General features: G+C 40.7%; 1 protein-coding gene across 3 annotated transcripts in view; it reads right to left on the bottom strand.

Moving 5' to 3' along the window:
• CPSF6 (cleavage and polyadenylation specific factor 6) overlaps positions 1-20,820 on the bottom strand; it is a 62,263-nt gene that overhangs the window by 25,171 nt on the left and 16,272 nt on the right. For all 3 annotated transcript variants that reach the window (XM_030215440.1, XM_030215439.1, XM_030215441.1), the window contains exons 6-9: positions 19,427-19,913; positions 17,095-17,210; positions 12,468-12,621; positions 9,828-10,022 (exon numbers count right to left, since the gene is read on the bottom strand). In XM_030215440.1, coding sequence (XP_030071300.1) covers positions 9,833-10,022; positions 12,468-12,621; positions 17,095-17,210; positions 19,427-19,913 — 947 coding nt within the window. In that variant the 3' untranslated portion in view covers positions 9,828-9,832. The remainder of the gene's footprint in view (positions 1-9,827; positions 10,023-12,467; positions 12,622-17,094; positions 17,211-19,426; positions 19,914-20,820) is intronic.

Raw genomic sequence — 20,820 nt, 5'->3', positions numbered from 1 at the left:
CATACCACATTTCCAGTATCACCATAGACATGCTAAGTTTCTTAGTTAACGGGGGAGAGGGGAAGCCTGGAGTGTGGACAAACTCTTCATTCCCCCCATACAATCAAGGAAACAGATATGTAAAATTATGAGTGCTACTCTGGTCCAAAACACATCACCTCCACACCACATTCAGACCACCTGGCCCTAGAACAACTGTACTTTTTCCAGGAGCATTTCCACATCATATACCCTATGAAAACATTGTTCTACACTATCTGCTTTACCTGAATGTAAAAAGTGTAGGTCTACAAGAGCAGTACTTCACCAGTAGTCAGATTGAAAAACTTGTTTTGAAGAAACCCATTGTAGCAGAGAGAAATATTTGCTCATCTACAGAGCAACTGAATACAATGCTAATACAATGTTCCTCAAAAACATTTCAAATATTCAATTTACCCACAGAGTTAAAGTGAGTTGCTAATTAACTACAAGTCAGATGTTTGGTAATGTAAAATACACTTAAAATCTGGCTACAGAAGTCCTGTATTGCCCTTGCCTTTTCCTGCAGTCCTGTTTCTGTCTAATATCTTTCAGTGGAGAGGGAGTTCTGTCAATGAAAATCTGCTGTTCTAGCACACATTTAACTGGCAATGTATCTGTTCATCTGTTTCACAAATTAATCATGTATTTACAACAAATCAAAATGACTACACAAGTTGTCAAACAGTAGTGGCATGCCGCATACAACCCCCTAAGTTTCACTCATGATCTTGGCAGAGAGGAAAACTATACATTCTTAATGCAGTGAAAGATCCACACAAATTCACTCTTGCCGGGACAGCTGCCACAGAATAGGAATAATGACGGGAACTAGAAGAAGCGTTTTTCAGATAAACACGCAACTCGTCATGAAAATATATGCATGCTTCCCTCCGATACGAAGTGTACTACATACTGGCAACTCAATGTTTGTCTTGAATGGCCTAATGTATTTTTATTAGAATTGCATGAACTGCATTGTTGTAAATAAACAAAATACATTTATAAAAGTCCAGGCAAGTCAAATTACACATTATCAAATTGTCTTATCTATTATAATACAGGTACATCTTTCTTTTGAGAAATATGTGCAAATACTGGTACTCTCAAGAATTTTTTCCATATAAGTGAGCCTCTTATTTACATTGTGAAGAGACGAAAGGAAAAAAAAAAATACACACACCATGTTATGTGGACATATGAGCTGCTGCTAATCACATCTAATAAGACTCTGAACACTGAATGTCTATTTGTTTGAAATGCTAGATATATTTAACATTTCCATGCAGCTGTTGTCTCTGTGCCACAAAGAGTCCTTGCATATTTTGTTTATCACAAGTTTGGCAGTAAGCAAAGTAAATCATGTCATAACAAAGATCTACAGAAAATGAATTATTCTGCACATTTTCTTCATATCAAACCAAATTATGACTATGTATTGCATAAAGTTTGGTTTACAAACTTCTCCAAGTTTATTTGAAAGACATTTTCAGTTTTAAAAAAAGTCATGGAAATGCATACACTGTTGTGCATAGTTTGTGCTACTTACTGAGAATGCTTTCGTGGTAATGCAGGGAATACAGTGTGCTCAACTATAGATCTGGCAACGATTGATTTTATGTACAACTACATGCAATAATATTACTAGTCTCCTCTTTTTAAGAGACCCAGTTAAGAATCTGTACAGCTATTCTTCTCGTAAATCTGTCATCCAAACAACTTTTTCCCTAACCACAAGTACGCATGCAGCATCTTTAGCAGGGGCATATATCAGCAGAGACAACCCAGGAGTGCTAGACATGGCCAACATGCCAAGGAAACCATATCCCATTTACTCAATTCCACTATTTTACACAAATTCTTACATCAGTGATTCACACAACCCAGTCTTCAGAACACACCCAACCGGTTGGTTTTTCAGGATATCCATAATGAATATGCATGAGGGAGCCCCTACATACAAGGAAGCATAGATGCAGACCTAACTCATGCAATTTTTTGTGGACTACTCCAAGCTAGGTATGATCCAAGACTGGGTTTAGAACCTCTGGCTTACACAAACATATGGGAATAGATACCCAATTTGTCGTGACACTTAGCAACTCATTTAGCCATTACAACAGAGTCATGGAAAGACTTTCTAATGAAATGCTAAATTAAGTTACATTGAGTAGAGAGAACAGGACAGTAGGGACTGTCTGAGCATGTATGTAATGTGCTGTGAGGCATCCTCAAAACAGAAATCCTCAAATACAAAATTAAGTGATAGAAATAAGGTTTGCTAAAGATGTAATCACAATCCTTAACTATTTTAGTTTAACTCTTGACTATTAGCCGTAAATTTTCACACAACCAATTGGAAACTTAAAAACAAAAGTTGTCCAATGTGACTAGGCTCTTGTTTTTAAGGCTGCCTTATCTCAATCCACAATCGTCATCCAATGAACTTGACCTGTAGTAAAATCCACTGTGATCCTAGGCCAATGGCTCTCAGAGTATTGAGATGCACCCAAGTCTGGTGCTCAGCATATCCACAAAAGCATGAGAGAGGCCTGCATGCACTGCATCCATTTTCTCATATGGATATCCTGAAAGCCCAACTGGCTTGGTATGTCCTGAGGACTGTTGATAACCAGCGTCCTACACCAAATTTCAAGCCTATCTGTTGATGGTTGCAGCATCGTTGATGATTCACAAAGAAAGTTTAAGGAATGGTGTTCATAGTGCCCAGCCTTGAATTTAAATAAGAACTAGGGCTGACATGCTGGGTCAGACTAATGGTTGATTTGTATGACATATGTCGGGGCCCAGATAATTTGCCAGAAATCCAGGAAAAAAGAAAAATGCTTGGGAACCACTCGTCCACACCAAGTAAACAAAGCCAGTGAATCAAAACATCACGCTCCACTACTTAAAATTGCAGGGTCTCTTTACAGACAAAAAAATAAATTTGATGCAAGAAAGCAATGAGGGAAGATAGGAAAGGCACCCCCCCATCAAAAAAAAAAAAAGTTTCTTTATAATTTTAAAAAGCACATTAGGGTTTAGGACTTCACAAGCCCACATCTGCTGCAAAAGCTACATAACTAGTGGCTTCACCTTTTGAAACGTCACTCAGAAGGATCTAAGAAGAGGAGCAGATAGAACTATGAAAATTCATTCACCAAAGCAGTTCACAATTTTATCAGCTAGAAAAGTTAGATGTGACAAAGGTCTCCACTGCTTATCCATCATCTCAGCTCTTGACTATAAGGACTTTGGCCATGAATGACATTGCACTACAGCTTCAAATATTTTATCTTCATACAGCAATATAAGAGAAGAGTCAAGACCACTTCTAACCCCATCTCCTACTACAAGTCTGCTAATGACCACCAGACATTTCTAACAGGAAACTGAATATTTCAGGCTGCTGACAGCAGTATTGCTTTTCCTAGTGGGGGAGGGAAGGAGGAGAAAATGCATTCATAAACCACAATTTACATGCAATAACATTATATAATCTGAATTACAAGATAAAAGAAACATTTAAAGATTTCAAAAATATATACATATTCACAGGGAAAAAAATATTTTGTGTGTACAACAGTAAAACTTACCTGTTAATTTCCTATTCTTCAGCCCAGACAAGTGAATTATGCCCACCTGCCAGCAACATGGAGATTTAATTAAAAAAAAAAAAACCCCCACCCTACTCAGAGCTGATTTCACTCTTTAAACAGAGGCTGGTGCTGCCTTCAGCTCCTCGGTATTTTATGTCAAAGACAAGATCAGAGCACAAGGCAATACATTACCTGATTTCCATTCATTTGGAAGCAAGAAAGCCCGATTCTAACAGAAGTGTAACACTACCTCAGAAAAGGGGAGCGTAACATAACATTATAAATGATAGTAGATAAAGACCTGTATGTTTCATCCAGTCTGCCCAACAAGGCGACCAGAGTGGTGTCTACATCTCCATGCAGACTACACGCCTTCATGATTAAACATGAGCATTGGACAGAGATATACTTTCCTTTAAAATTATCAAAGGCACCAAGAGACCTGACCGGCAACAAAAAGATGCTACTTTAAGAGTCTTGAGGAAGGAAGAACAGAAGCCTCAAGACTAAGCTCAGGTTCCCAACAGGGGCCTGCCTGCTTGATTCCCCCCCCCCCCCCCCCAAAAAAAAAAAAAAAAAAGTATCCATCCGGGAGAGTAGCAAGGAGGGTTTGTAACTACATCAGCTGCAGCAAACCAGAGTCACATTCAGCCCTTTTGTGAGAACTGTGGTTTAACCTGGTCCCAATCTCCTCTGGAGGAAGGACAAGGAATGGACTCTTCAAAGGAAGAATGGTGTGTCCTCCATAAACCAAACCTGCCTTTTTGCAGATGACACGAAAATAGCCAATACAGTGGATACCCTGGAGGGAGTACAAACGATGAGAAGGGATCTCTGAATGTTAGAAGAATGGTCGAGGGTCTGCCAGTTAAAGTTTAATGCCAAGAAGTGCAGAATGATTCACTTGGGGTGAAGAAACCCAAGACAGAGATACCGGTAGGAGGGGAGAGATTAGTAAGCTTGACTCAGGAGATAGACCTTGGGGTGCTGGTGTCAGAGGATCTAAAGGTGAAGATAAAGCGATGGCTTACTGAGCTGGATTATTGCAATGCTATTTATGTGTTGCTTTTTTTTTGGGGGGGGGGGGGGGGGGGAACAGACCACCACCGTACCAACCCAAACCATAATCAGCTTTGTCTTGATTTGCAGTACTGAAAGCTTAGCTAAGGAATTACCAAGGGCTGGCTCTCCTCTCTCGGTATGTGTGTGTATGTGTCTAATTCATTTCACTTTTTTTTTTATTTTTTTAATCCACTCAACTTCTGGCCTGTGACTGAATGCTGACAGAGTATGGGAGCCTTGGTATCTTAAAAACCCCAACTCTTTCGCTTCTTAATTGATTTTTCTAAACCTATATTTTAATTATTATTTTGGGATTTTTTTTTTATTTTTTTATTTTTTTTTTTAATACTGGTAAATTCAATGGGAAAAAGTCAACATGACCAGCGGAGGAAAAGGACTGGCTTTTCTGGATGAGCTGCAGCAGTTACACCAGAGTATATAGCAAGAGTACTGAAATCCACAATACAGCATTGCAAATAAAGCAAGTTCTGGAGCACTGACAAAAACATTTCACTTTCATTTAAATAGTTTTTCTGTCTGCAAATTGAATAATAAAAGAGAATGGCAGAACAATTTTCCCAGAACAGTAGTCACCTAAAGAACAGTTCTATGTTATCGAGTGATATCCTACATGTGAATATAACCCTCCCCCCACCTTCACAGACCCCTCGAAAACTCCCCAACCCACCCGTATATCCCTCCTGGATCCCCTCCTAAGAGAATGCAAACCTGAGGTGGTTTAATAAAACCTCGCAAGTTTGCTATTACTTTGGACAAACTAATATGGCGGCAAGCTCCGCCCACTGGCTTCAGGCCATATAATGGGCCAGACAGGATCATGCCGTCTCCGGTCCTCAAACCTCCTTGACGTCTACCTTGCGAAGGAAAATTTATCAGTTGTGTCATAACCAGGTGCTGAACCAGACAAAATCCTAAAATCACTGTACCATGTTAAACAAAACACAGGCTTTCGCTGGGAGCCAGTGTAGTCCCTTCAACAAAGGAGTAATGTCAAACTTTTTGGTACTACACACTAGCCTAGTGGTGGTATTTTGAGCTATGTGTCAGGAATTTCAGTACAACCAGTATAAAGTAAATTACAATAATCCAAATGAGAAAATATGAATGCTTGGATAATAATCCTATGATCTGCTAAAAAGTATTTTCTTATGTTCCTTTTATTTATTAGGATTTACCGCCTTTTTGAAGGTTTTCACTCAAGGCGGTGTACAATAAGAATAACTCAAACATAAGCAATAGACAATTACAACAGTAAAAATATTCAAATAATACAAAGTATGGCATAGCATGCTACATTACAGTGTCAACATAATACACAATAGAATGTTTTAATAGACAGCATGGGGTGTAAGCAAAGATAGAACATATAGATAAGACATTAAGAGGAGTTAGCAAGTAAGGTAACTAATTTTAAGAAAGTTGCACGAGATAAGAGAGATGATTTATTATCATCTCAGCTACAGTAGGAGTGGATAAACATGTTTTGTTATGTGCAGTCTGTGTCATTCGTTGTGTGTGTGTGAGAGAGACTACTAGGTCTTATCTGGACACTGAACTTTGTGTACCTCATGGCTGTCCATAGGGCACACAAGCACAAAGTAAAAAAGCAGGCCACTAACCACAACAAATGCGGGATTTGACTGTATTTGCATGCTATTTGGTATTGTATTAAGGACAGAAAGAATTCAGAAGGAACCTGCCAAGGCACTGCCCAAGCAGGAGCACCCTGGGATTTTTCTTTCCCCACTCTCAGGTTGCAGCAATCTTCATGACTCATAAGCATAAATTTGATTATAAAAGCACTTAGAAGCTTCACTTGTGCACAGAGAAAAGTAAGCTAGTTCGTCAGCTGAAATAACTCAGATAATTGGAACAGTGCAGGCTCTGCTGTGCCAGAGGGTAGATATTAGCTCCTTCAGAACTTCCCTATTTCATCTATCAAGGGAAAGACTAGCATACTTGACTTTTTTTTTTTTTTTTTTGTACGGAAAGGCAATGAAATGGCATGTAGATCCTGCCAACAAGGTCCTGTTACATGCGAACCACCACTGCAGGGAATAGAATTCTAACTAGAGAATCCACACACTGTTTTTGCAGACTGCACCCACCCACCCACTTACAAACCAGGCTGAATGCATCAGCTGACATGCTGGGCTGTTGTGACTTACCTGTGGCATAGCGACTCCCTTTTTCTACAGTGGAACTTCCCAAGCTGTGGGGGTGAAATCCCATAGTTGCATTTGTGGTCATGACCTGGGCAGGTGCTCATAGGACTTCATTGTCCTGCACCATCACCTGGGGGTTATGTGCTTTCTACAGCCACATGAGTTGGTGTTACAGCCACAGAAAAGATAGGCAAGCACTGTGACAAAGCAGAAGCATGTACAGAATGGGAGTGTGTAATCAATTCCAATCCCTTAAGTCCAAATCTGACATAGAACCAAAGGAGTTTGGGAAGCAGGCACTCAGGAGAGGAGGCTGTGTTGCAGCCCCCCCCCCCCCCCCCTTTTTAAGTAATATTTACTGTTTTCTCATTCTCCAAGGAGAGAGCATGTACTGTTATGAACAGTAACTCCTGCTGTCAGATCCACCAAGGGTGAAAACTTACCAGGAAACATCTGGTGCTGGACCCATCAAAGTGAGAACTCAGACCCTAACTTATCTGATTCCCAAGGGGAAAGGGAAATCAAGACTGTTACCCGAACACCCCACAAGATGATCTACGAGCCCACTGGAAAATTGAACCTACTCTTAGTTACCGCACCAGGTCACATGTCTGTGCCATCTTCTGGAGACAGAAATACAGAGGAGTTGAAGGCAGAACCAGGTTCCTATAAGGGAGGAAAAGTCAATTTTGAACCATCTCCCTCTGCTGGCAGGACACAAACCATTTATCTAGACTGGCCTGGCATAGACCATCTGGAAATACAAAGTGGTTATAAAAGTTCCAGTGAAGCAATTTTCTTTTCCAGTTGGAAATAAGGATATTCAAAACATTTTTAAATATACCAACTTTAAAAATGTTGGTTTACTGAAGAAGGCAACTGCAGCTATAGCATAAAGGAGTGCTGATTGGACGAGCTCACAAGAGATTTCCTCCACAGTTCTTCAAAGCCTAGAGAAATGGAAGTTGCCAGGCAGATTTTCCAAAGGTAAGAATGAAGGGAAAAATTAAGGGATCATTAGGAATAAAAATAGGCCTTTGCATTTTTAGTGACCCATATGATCCTTCTGCCGTGTTACCTTTCTATATTAATAAGCCAGTACCAGAAAAAAGTTTAATTCTGAAATTGCTGCTAAACTTGCAATATGGATTCTGCCAGGTTTTCATGTGTCCAACAATATGCTACAAAGGGGAAAAAATCACCCGAGACCAACATGCCATGTTTGGTATATTGCTTGTGTAATCTTTCATTCCTATTCATATTTTGAGGAGAAAGCAGCTTTGCTCAGACCCATGAAAAAAAGTGAAATCAGCAGGGACAGTGCACTGAGTGAGGCACCAAAATGCTAATTTTACAACAGGTTGTCTAGGTTAAGTGAACGGAAGGTGCCTAGTTTGGCATTATTTTATAGACACAAAGGCACCTATTAACTTTATAAAATACTAGCACAAATCTAGCAGCAATAGGACCTACCATTCAAGGTGTAAATGTTAGTACAGACTTTATGTGAATAAACTGAATCCACCCATGCTTTGCCTACAGTACAGCTATGCAATGATTTACATTGCGCATAGTTTTAGGAATGACCTCACTTTATAAAGAGCCCATTTAAAAATGTTTTAAAAAAAAAACCTTACACAAAAATGATTTATAGAATGTACAAAACTTTCTCCTATAAAAAAAAACCTCAAATGTTACAGCCCCTCTTTCTTCCCTCCCAACAGAATCCGGATCTTCTTTTTGTTGGGCATATGAAGATATGCTGCTCCTACAAAAACTAGCAGCAATGAGATGCACAACCCGTCAAATAGCTAACGCCCTTGACCCACAGCACAGTGAGGACTATTACTATCCCAACGTTTCCCCAACTTACCAGACTCCAATCAAAGCAGTCACTTACTGTAGCAATTTATATCAAGCCCATGGTGTATTCACTGAATCAATGCAAAAATAAGCCTGCCTTCAAGCTGCAGTCGATGGGAATAGGTTTGCAGTTAGCATAATGTTGCAAATAAAAGAAAAATGTTTATTAGAACAACAGAGATTTTAGTTAATCAAGATGCCAACAGGTTCTACCACTGTTCTGCATTCATCTTTGAGAAATAAGTAGGTCCAGTTTATCTTAATTTAAACAAATTAAGAGTACATAAAAAAAAAGTTGTGTATCTTGGCCAATTTTGTCCAAAAAGTGTGTGTGTGTGTGTGTGTGTGTATTGTTTGCGGAGGGGGGGGGTGGGGTCTACATTTAAACCTGAGATCTTTCTTGCTCCATTTTTCCTGCATGGTTATACCCTGTAGTATTCAGTTACAACAGTCACTGTGTTTCAGGAAATATATATATTGGTGGAAAACTAGGGAGAATTTCTTGGCATGACATGGTGTACTTTGAAATCACAATATTTTTAAGCTACTGGTGTACTTTGTTATGTAAAGTCATCAACATGCTATATGTCAAAGATTTTATAAGGTGTTATTGTAACCTGTATTGATGTCTTTAGTGAAAGATAGGTTATCAAATCTGAATAAATGAAATGCAGTGCAGTAAGAATGATCAAGAGGAACAGATAATACTTTCTTTGATTTAGATATAGGCTTCATGAATATATGAACTTAAAGGAACAGTATATGGCTGAAAGAAAAAATGACCCACATCAACTACATCAATGGGCTTGTAGTGATGTGAAATTTAGCATGTTGCTATTAGCAAACAAAACAGATCTGCCTAGGTCAGTGGAATCATATGCTGAAATCCAACAGAATATGTGAAAAAATGTACAACCATGTGATGCAGTTAAACCAATGGTATGATTAAACACCGGATGCGACTACAGCCTGAGAGGCTATATTTGTAAGATTGAAAAGATGGTAAAAAAAAAAAAAAAAATTACTCAAATTTTTCACCAGCAACTCTAACTGGAGGAACATTAACATTGAGTATCACCAGCAATAAACTCACCTTCTCTAACGATGGCGATATTCTCGTTCCCTATCGCGTTCTCTGTCTCGATCACGTTCCCGATCACGGTGTCTCTCACGTTCTCTGCTTCTTTCCCGGTAGTAGTCGTCATGGCGATCCCTGCTACGGGATTTGTGGCGTCTACTCTTTTCTCGTGACCTACTGTGGTCTCTCTCTCTCGACCGCTCCCGCCTACTGATAGATAGGAATTGACCCATTAGTTTTCATATATGAATGATTAGCTGGATACCATTTTCTTACCCACTGTGAGTCAAAATCTGACAAACATTCTAACGACAGGAGCACACTGCTGTTTTATATTGGTATAGTCAATGTTATACACTATTTTGGGTGAACAAATTTAATAAAATGAAAAGAAAATTTAATATGGATCCTTATGTTCCATTTAACTGAATGTAGTTCAAAGCAGATTACAATCGTCAATGATACAATTTATTACTAGATACAAAGTAAAACATTACATAAAACACAAGCCCAGCCTCATTATTAGGAAAAAAAAAAAAAGAAAAAGAAAAAAGTAAACCTATAACTTCCTGTATAAGTGGGGAGCTATGAAAAATCTCACAATTTAAACAAATGAGGCCTCAAAATTTGGGCCCCGTTTACTAAGCAGTGCTGTAAGCGCGCTTTTTTGCGCGCACTAAAAATTAGCACGCACTGATAGGGACACCTATATTCCTATGGGTGTCTCTAGCGTTAAAGCGCACTAAGAGTGCATGCCTACAGCGTGACTTAGTAAACAGGGCCCTTACAGAGCAATGGTCTGACCAAATGTGCCAGTCTATCCCTCAAAGGGATTCCCAGATATCATCATTGGCCCCACTAAATTATCTATCTCCAGAAAAAGAGAGAGCAACAAAAAAATCCTCCAAAAATGGAGAAAAAAAAAAAAAAGGTTGCTAACTTAAAACAAAAACAAAACAAAAAAAACTGAGAAAAATAGCCAAAACCCACACAGTTTGTTTTAGTCATCAAAAACAAAGATATCCACATCAAATCCCCAAACACCACTGGTAGTTCATGACATCTCTCTATATAAAAAGCAACACCAACGTTCTATGAAGCCTCCAGCCGGAAGTGTGAAGGGGGCGAGATATCCGGTTTCCCTATGAGTGTCTGCCCCGCCCTCTCTGTAACACAGTCAGTGAAGGAAAACAGCAGAGCACAAAATCAAATCGCTGGCTCTGTAACAGTGAAGGACTCAGAGGGGGGAGGGGAGAGAGGCCAGAGGGCAGGGACACACACACTCCCATATGTACACAGAAGAAAACCTTGCTAGTCCCCCGTTTCATTTGCATCAGAAACGGGGCTTTTTTACTGAAGGACTCAGAGGGGGGAGGGGAGAGAGGGCAGAGGGCAGGGACACACACACTCCCACATGCACACAGAAGAAAACATTGCTAGCCCCCGTTTCATTTGCATCAGAAACGGGGCTTTTTTACTAGTATCAAAATAAAGTCCCACAAGTACTTAGCTTGACTGAAGAGGTATCCTTTCCCAATACCAGATCCTAAAATAGCTACTGTTCCAGTGCATAAAGGAATTCTCTTCGTGCTACAGTACATTAACAAAGACAGCATAGAAATTCCCCCAGGAGTATCTTCAGAATAAGGCAACTTACACTGAAGGAAATCTGTAATAATTTTTTTGTGTAATTTCTCTCCGATACAACAGGGCCTGAAAATAAATCAGGCACCAGTTTTCCTAAAATTTGGCACCTGCTGCTGGGTAGAAGAGCCTGGGCTGGGAGGGGACAAAAAGAGCTGAGGCAGATCCTAGTCCATAAAGGAAAAGAAGAAATGGGAGAACCCTTAAGGAGCAGAAAAGGCTGGGGCATAGAAAAGGAAATGGAAGATGAAAGAGGCAAGCAAAAATTAAACAAGAGTATAAAGCTAAAAAAAAAAAAAATACTAATAAAAAGATACAAAGGTAAAGAGTTCTAAAAATCATCCCGCACATTCCTTAATCTTCACTTCCCAAACTGTAAAGGTCTCAAATACAAACTAACGCATGCGTCAACCTTTTCCTACCCGAGCACACAATTCTGGAACGCGCTGCCGCGCAATTTCAAAACTATCTATGAACTAGCTAACTTCCGAATTCTACTGAAGACTCATCTCTTTAACAAGGCATACAACAATGATCAACAAATATGAACTCCTGTACACATATCCAGAACTGCCTCCATAATATCTACTTGCCAAAATATTAACATGTTTTTTCATTATCATGCTACCCAAGATCCTTTTGCTATTACTAAATGTATACTTTCTTATATAATTCTTACATATTTCTTATTATGTTTGCTTGTTAAAATACTATCATGTTCTATCATTATCATGTTACCCAAAATCCTTCTGTTAACACTAAATGTGTACTCTCTCAAGTATTTCCAATACTCATGATGTATTGTAAGCCACATTGAGCCTGCAAGGAGGTGGGAAAATGTGGGATACAAATGCAACAAATAAATAAATAAATTCTGCCCCCAATTTTGGCTGGCGCGTTCTAAAAATGTTCACCTCTGTATTACAGGATACAATCCTGGTTTGAGAAGTTGATGAAACAAGTTAGGAGTTTAAGAGCTGAAGGAGCTGTAAGTAGGTATAAATGTCTTACCTTGATCCAGAGCCGTAAGATTTGGATTCAATTCCGTGCAAGCAATCCTGTAAAGAGCTGATCAGTACTTTGCAACGATCATCAGCAGACACTTTGGATTGCTTGATTAAAGAAATTGCAGTTACCAATGTCTCTATAGCGCTTCCATAGTCTCCTAAAAAGAAGATCCATAATTAAGATGTCAAATAAAACGTAAGTAATGAATTTAATGCTTATGAAATGTATACCTATCCCAACAGAAGACAAAGCACACGTTCTAACCTGTGACAGATGTTTTCTGAAGACAGCAAGACATGAAGTCCTCCATAGTAGGAGACATCTTAATGCAGTGCAAAGAGCAACTAGATCTTGAGGTTTACAGAGCTTTCCAGCAGTCATCCCTGCATGAGTGGGACTTCTCATACTAGGATCAGAATGCAGGGCCACCTTGGCTCTATGCTGAGCCCAACAACAGCTGGAATGCTAGAACTTCTAGGACAGATGAGTGAACATTTTGAGGACTTACATCCTACTAGCCTTCCTTTGATTTTTCATGAGGACAAACAGGATATTACGTTCTCATTGATGGGAACCCCTACCAACAGGTTGCCTTTAACAAGAGCGAAAAATTGAAAAACTAAGCAATGATTTGTTCTAGCTGGCAACAGGCCCCTTGTCTTTTGTTTTCAGTTTATTTGATGAAGGCAACCTGAAAAGAAAGAAAGGAAGGCTTGGGAGAAAGCTAGAGATTCATCATGACAGATTAATCAAACCTACTGCTGCAACAGGCATCACTCTTCAAAACAGTAATGTACTATGAATGTGTGGAGATAAGTTCATAAGACAGTTTTGCAGAAATTCCATAGAGGTCAACCTCAGCAGGGATGCCAACATCACCACGGCTGACATCATGAGCCGATACACCCCCTCTAGATTTAAGCCTGCCTAGGCGTAAGTAAAGAAGATACTCCCGACTAGCCAAGTGGAAAGTGCACCCTTAACCACAGCAGTCCCAGCTCAGGTGGGAGTGGGGGGAAGGGTGTCATAGAAATAAGAAACTGGGTAGACTAAGGGATTTTGAACTCTCCAGATAGGTGGCTAAGGGCTCTCTTACAATCCAATATATGCAAGGCATGCTTACCACTGGGGGACATATGGCCTATGGGAAAACAACTGGGATAACGACTGACTGGTGAAGGTTAAGACTGAAGTACAACACAATGGGATCTCAAGGAGGAACTTAGGTTGGGTATACAGAACTGCCCTATTTCTGAATAATCTTACAGGGAAGAATCACTAAGGCCTGGCGCTCACTAATTCTGCATGTTGAGGTGACCGTTGTGAAAAAGATGCTTTTCCAGGTCAGGCACTTCAGCAGCTCAAAGACAGCTTCTATGAGCTGGCGCAGTACCACACTAAGGCCCCAAGACAAAACAGAAGGTTTGATAAGAGGCTTCAACATAAGCAAAAAAGGTTGGAGAGAGATGGGTTTACTTTAGCTGTAACCCTGTTATCTTTGACCTTCTTTATCCACATTATATTCAACATTTTGCTGAAATCCTGACATTTCTTTGACTGTATTACCACTAAAATTCAAACACACTACTGAAACCCTATCCTCATTCTCATCACTTCCCGTAAAACTACTGCAGGCTACTCCTCATAGGTCTTCCAACAAACCATTTCTCACCACTTCAAATCTATACAAAATTCTGGCAGGAAGTCAGGCAGCTTTTGTTGCTACACTTAATCCTTCTTCTCAAGTCATTTTATTTGGCTCCCTATCCGTTTTACTCACCTACAAGTGCATTCATTCATCTTATATTGGATTTTATGAATTTTTTTTTTCTGTGGCCTGCCCAGAATGATGGCTGGGGTGAGCTGTGCATATGTTAATTATTTCTGTAGCTCGTCATTACCTCTCTTCACTTCTCTCCCTAACACTCCTTGGGAACTCAGCTTGTCAGTTCAGTCACCCATCTGTGCCATTCTCCTCCACCACCAAATCCAGACTCTGTTCTTTCCATTGTACTATACCAAACACCTGAAACGGACTTCCTCAATCTGTATGTCAAGCTCTCTGGCCTTATCAGAATCTAGCCTATAAGACCTTTTTTTTTTTTTTTTGCATTTGAAACAATATCCAAACAAAAACACTTGTACAGAAAAATGGAAAAGCAAAATATACACAGAAACAGTTCAGGAAAAATAAATCAATTTCCTTCCCATAACAGTCCACAATAATGGGAAGAAGCTATGCAGATGATCATCATCGGAAATAACCCTTAAACAAAGCCATATATATATATATATATATTTTTTTTTTTTTTAAAGAGACATTATCCAAATTTAGACTCGGCGACTGTTACTCATGAATGCTATTAACACTTCTAAAAGTTCAAACAGGAGAAGAGATCATAAGAGACCACTAGACAATTGGCAGCCAGAAAGTTTGTCGGTTGTGCAGGTTGAAAAAAATATATTTAACAGATTTGTATTCTACAATGCATTTGCATGGAAGTTAAGAAAAGCCCCCCCCCCCCCCCCAACTGAAGCACTCCACATCTTAACATTAGGAAATCCTTCCAATGCTTCTGAGTCTCCTTAGTAATATCAGAGAAAATCCTAACTTTACATCCTAAGAAAGTCTTTTCCTTATCCTATATAATAATTCTCACCTCCAACAGGATGTGCCTGGGACCGTGCCTGCCGGAAGTGGTCTGCTAGGCAGGCACGCACTGACCTCAGTGACAGACAATTTGGCAAAGCAAAACAATCTGAGTGCTGGCCATTAGGACACAGGGTTGATAGGACAGTTTAAAAAGACTGAAGGAAACGAAAGTGTTAAACTGGAGAAGGGGGGGGGGGGGAGTTGTGAATGACTGAAAGACATGCAAATTTGGGACAGGAAAACAATCTGAATGCTGGCCATTAGGACACAGGGTAGATAGGAGAGTTTTAAAAGACTGAAGGAAACGAAAGTGTTAAACTGGAGAAGGGGGGGGGGGGGGAATTGTGAATGACTGAAAGACATGCAAATTTGGGACAGGAAAACAATCAATGCTGGCCATTAGCACACAAGGTACATAGGACAGTTTTAAAAGACTGAAGGAACCGAAAGTGTTCGGGGGGGGGGGGGGGGGGGGGGGGGGCAAGTTCTGAATGAATGAAAGAAATGAAAATTTACAAGAGGAACACAATCTGAATGCCGGGCATTTCTACACAGGGTAGATAGGACACTTTTTTTAAAAAAATGAAGGACGTGAAAGTATTACATCTTGGGGGACGGGTGAGGAGGAAAGCGGTGGGGTATCCGGATACTGGGCATTAGGGCCAGGGGGTACATAGACTTTTGAAAGCCTTAAGGAACCCAAAGTGTGGGGAGGAGGAGGAAAAGGAGGGGAGAGAACGGGGTGAGGGGCATTAGGAACAGGGGAGGGGGCCCTGTCACACACTCTCATTCTCACACACACACTGTCACATAGACAGTCTCACTCTGTCACACACCCGCACATTCACTCTGGCTCTCTCAAACATACACACTCCCAGGAAAACCTTGCTAGCGCCCGTTTCATTCGTTCCAGAAACGGGCCTTTTTCACTAGTGTTTAAAGAAAAGATGTAGGAGCCATATCAGATTTCAGTGCAAAAGAAACCAACATGGTACAAGCTATTGCTTAATCTAAGTCCAATGAGTCCAAAATTTCAGAAATATCCAAAATGCCCACCTTTTTGGGGTTTCTTTTACCCCTTATTCTCCCATTTTTGACCATTTCCCATAACATAACAAACTAAACTCAAATTGTCTTTTCCTGCTTGTCTCTTTTGAGTACGGACTCTTAGGTGTATGTGTACTGCACTGTGTACGTCTAACAGTGCTATAGAAATAAGCAGCAGTGCAAGATATGGTACCCCTGACACATCAACCATATTTCTTAAAACCACAGGGTGCTTCTCTCCTCTGGGATATTAATGGAAAAATAACCAAAGCAAAATCAAACTCCTCAATGTTTGAGAACTCAACAACTACCACTTGATGTGTGAAGACGGGTGCAGGCTGCAGCCGTATGAAACAATTCAAATAACCAAAAACCTATCTAGAGAAAAACTAGAAGGGAGCAGAAAAGAAACTAATGCAATTCAATGCTGTACATTGAGAAGAAAAACAGTGCTCACAGAAAGAAGAAAAACCGCAGTTCAGATACAATTCAAATGGAGAAAGAAAACCAGGTGGATCTTCAAGACACCACCATGGGAAGTACCACACACCACGCTGGAAAATTCTGTGAACTTCAAAAACTAGTTTTTCCACTGCACAGGGCTGTGTCAGATAACATCACCCAATGAGGGTTTCATATCCTGCTTGTCTTCAGAAAAAAGTCCATCAATCTGCATCTATTGGTACAGTATATAAATACGTGCATCTACATGTATATACTTCCCACATTCCCCAGATAGATTGTACGTGTGGGGTGGGGGGAGCAAACAGCTGGGATGTCTTACCCCACATACTCTGGCATAGCAGAGGTTCATTAGAGTAACATTATATACAAAATTGCCCCACTTAGAAACGTAACCCTGGCATTATTTTACAGGCTTTACCTCCCAGCTCTCCCCAACCTATTCTCCTGTTCTACTTTACTTCTAACCTGCACTGGCATCCGATACAGCTCTTGAAATGGCACTGCTAGAAATGGCCCTGTTTCTATTCATGATTTCTTCAAACTCTGCTTCACTCAAAGGCGTTCTGGAAACATCCATGTCTCTGCAATAAAATATACACATACAAAAGGACTCAATTTTGTACGGCACTTTAACATCCATCTGTAACATTTTTGAGTCACAAATGTTCCTTAGAAACAGAGCTGCTCGCTTCACTAACCAAAAACATTTGATCTTGTTTTCCATATACACTGTAAAGAAACTTGAACAAAAAAGTATGAAGCACTAAAAGAAACTCCAAATCATACGTAATGTCAGTAGAGTCCCAAAATAGTTTTTTATTTATTTATTTTCCGCATTTATATCCCACGTTTTCTCACCTCTTTGCAGGCTCAATGTGGCTTACAAATACTGTAGTGGCGATCGCCATTTCCGGAATAAGAAATACAGAGTAATGTTCTAGTTAAAGTATACAGAATACAGAGGGGCATAATCGATCGAAAACGTCTATCTCCATGGGCGTTTATCTCCGAGAACGGATCCGTGAAGGGGCGGACCGAACCGTATTTTCGAAAAAAATAGACGTCCATGTTTTATTCGACAATTTGTGAGCTGGGCGTTTTTGTTTTTCAGCGATAATGGAAAATGAAAGCGCCCAGCTCAAAAACGAATAAATCCAAGGCATTTGTTCGTGGGAGGGGCCAGGATTCGTAGTGCACTGGTCCCCCTCACATGCCAGGACACCAACCGGGCACCCTAGGGGGCACTTTTACAAAAACAAAAAAAAAGGTAAAAGAGCTCCCAGGTGCATAGCACCCTTCCCTTGTGTGTTGCGCCCCCCAAATCCCCCTCAAAACCCACTGCCCACAAGTCTACACCATTACTATAGCCCTAAGGGGTGAAGGGGGGCACCTACATGTGGGTACAGTGGGTTTGGGGGGGGGGGGTTGGACGACTAAGCATTAAGCAGCACAATTGTAACAGGTAGGGGGGGATGGGCCTGGGTCCACCGCACCCTCTAACAACTGCTCCAGGGACCTGCATACCGTTGCCAGGGAGGTGGGTATGACATTTGAGGGTGAAAATAAAAAGTTGTGAATCATTTTTTGTGGTGGGAGGGGGTTAGTGACCACTGGGGGAGTCAGGGGAGGTCATCCCTGATTCCCTCTGGTGGTAATCTGGTCATTTAGGGCACTTTTTGGGGCCTTATTCGTGAAAAAACAGGGTCCAGGAAAAGTGCCCTAAATTCTAGCTACAAACGCATACTTTTTTTTCAATTATCGACGAAAGGCGCCCATCTCTGTTCGGGTGATAACCACGCCCCAGTCCCGCCTTCACCATGCCTCCGACACGCCCCCGTCAACTTTGTACGCTTCCGCGATGGAGTGCAGTTGAAAACGTCCAAGTTCAGCTTTCAATTATACCGCGTTATTCGTTTTTGGGAGATGCGCCTATCTCCTGATTTAGGTCGCAATATAGGCGTTTGTCTTTCGATTATAAGCTGGACAGTAAATTAGAAGAAAATCGGTAACCAATACCTTTATCTAAACTATTATTTTGAGAGGGGAAATCTTTTAGATGAGATATGTTTTTGATGAAACCTTGAAAAAGAGCGGGTGAAAAATAAATTTCAGTTTCATAAAGTTTTTTTTTAATAATAATTCTAAAATTGTTGCATGACAGCTAAATAGCTATATCAGTTAGATGTGAAATTCCCTGAGAGTCAAAAATTTGAGAGACTCCATATAACTTTCGAAGTCTAAGTGCTTTGAAAATACGCCTCTGTAGATCTGTTTGCCTTTGTTTATAGGTATTCTGCCAAAAGTAGACTAGCTTTGTTATTTTCAGCATAAAGTCTTGAATTTTGTAAATGCATTCAATAGAGAGCATCTTTAGTTCATGCTAAAACTCCAAACATGATCATACCAACAGACACTGGCCTACTAGCACTCAAAGATTTTGGCTGAAACTGGATTAGAAAACACTGGTTAAACAAATAAAAAGTTATTTCAGATTATAGTAGCTTCAAATCCACTAGACGTTTGTCACCGAATGTGGGAGCCAACCACATTAAAAGATTTAATGTCACCATTTCTTAAATATGGAAACTGGTTCTGCAGGTTCAATCACAGAGTAGGGTAGAAAGCCAAAGTGTCATCTTCATGCTCTGATATACCAATTATATTCACTTTCAACCTAGATTACTGGCACATTGCTGTGATTTGCATAAAGTCTATAGTTTGTTGTGAATTAAAGAAAACACTTCATATAACCAGAATAAACTTAGCAAATAACCACAAGAAAATACAAGTAGCATACCTGCCAGGTGGCCCATAGTCACCTCTATCATATGGTGGTGGACGTCCATATGGATCTGATGGTGGAGGACCACGACTGTCCGATGAAGGCATGCCACTGTTCCCAGGTGGTGGGAAGAAGTTTGGATTCACATGTGGAGCCGGAGGAGGACCACCTGGAGGTGGTCCTGGGAGATGTGGTGGAGGAGCCAGCGACATGGGTGGGCCAGGTGGACGAGGTGGGAAGGGGCCAGGAGGTGGCGGTGGGCCTTGCTGTGGAGGTGGACCTGGAGGAGGGCCATATACTGGAGGTGGTGGACCAGGGGGCAACGGAACCAGTGGAGGTTGACCATAAGGTTGTCCGTGAAAGAGAACTGGAGGTGGAAGGCGGTCACCACGATTTGGAGGTCCAGGTAGGCCTGGGGGAGGAAGTGGCTGTCCAGGAGGAGGTGGACCATGAGGGCCTGGTGGACCAGGAGGACATATAGGTGGACGTGGAGGAGTCATACCTGCAGGACAAGAAAACAAGATGCATAAATCAATAAGAAAAAACACACTGCTTATACTTTATCAATTCATAAGTTAGTTAAAATGATACTGGGGATGCCAATGGACTATGCAAATTTAGAAGTCATCTAGTGAAAAATCAATAAGTATATTTGCCTTCTTGAAGAAGAAACCAAAACCTGCAACAGGGTAGACCCCCTAAGAGGTGATGAAACATGAAGAGGGATCTACTGAAGTTCGACAAATAGTCCAGAGTTTGGCAGCTAAGGAGAAATTAGTGCTTACCTGCTAATTTCCTTTCCCGAGTCCCTCCAGACCAGTCCAGACGTGGGTATACACTCTTCTACCAGCAGATGGAACCAGAACTAGTTGTCTGAATGCATGACCCTATAAAGATCCTGTGCAGTACATAGCTGACTAGTACTTCTCAGTCTCCAGCAGATGATAGGCACATAGACGTATGCAATGTGTTCTAGAATGGAAGAATTAAAAAAAAAAAAAAAAAAAAAAACACCACCAATTTTTTGTGGTATAAAGGTGTTTGGTCTTCCATCCTGAATGAAAAGTATCAGGACAGCAGCTCTGGCAGTGACCCAGGAAGGTGGGAGAGGGCTACTTGCAACTGGATAGCAAATGTCTCAAACAGGAAATCAAGTTGAGCCATGTATGGGCAGGCCAAGCACACATGCTATGTGGCCTGTGTAGCTACTGTCTTCAATTAGTGTTTCTGGTCATTACCATGGGTACGAGGAGCACCACCACTGTATGGGTCCACTCCTCAAGAAAGCTGGAGAGACATTCTCCTACTATTTATACATGCGAAACGGACCTGCTTAGCTCAAGAGGCATTTGCAGGATGAGACTCTGAGAACCAGCTTTGATCCTTTAGAAGGAGGGCTGTCTTGACTG

Source organism: Microcaecilia unicolor, chromosome 9 (genome assembly GCF_901765095.1).
Source record: "Microcaecilia unicolor chromosome 9, aMicUni1.1, whole genome shotgun sequence".
Taxonomy (NCBI): Eukaryota; Metazoa; Chordata; class Amphibia; order Gymnophiona; family Siphonopidae; genus Microcaecilia; species Microcaecilia unicolor.
The sequence above is the reverse complement of the archived record's forward strand: the minus strand, read 5'-3'. Positions and strand labels throughout refer to the sequence as shown.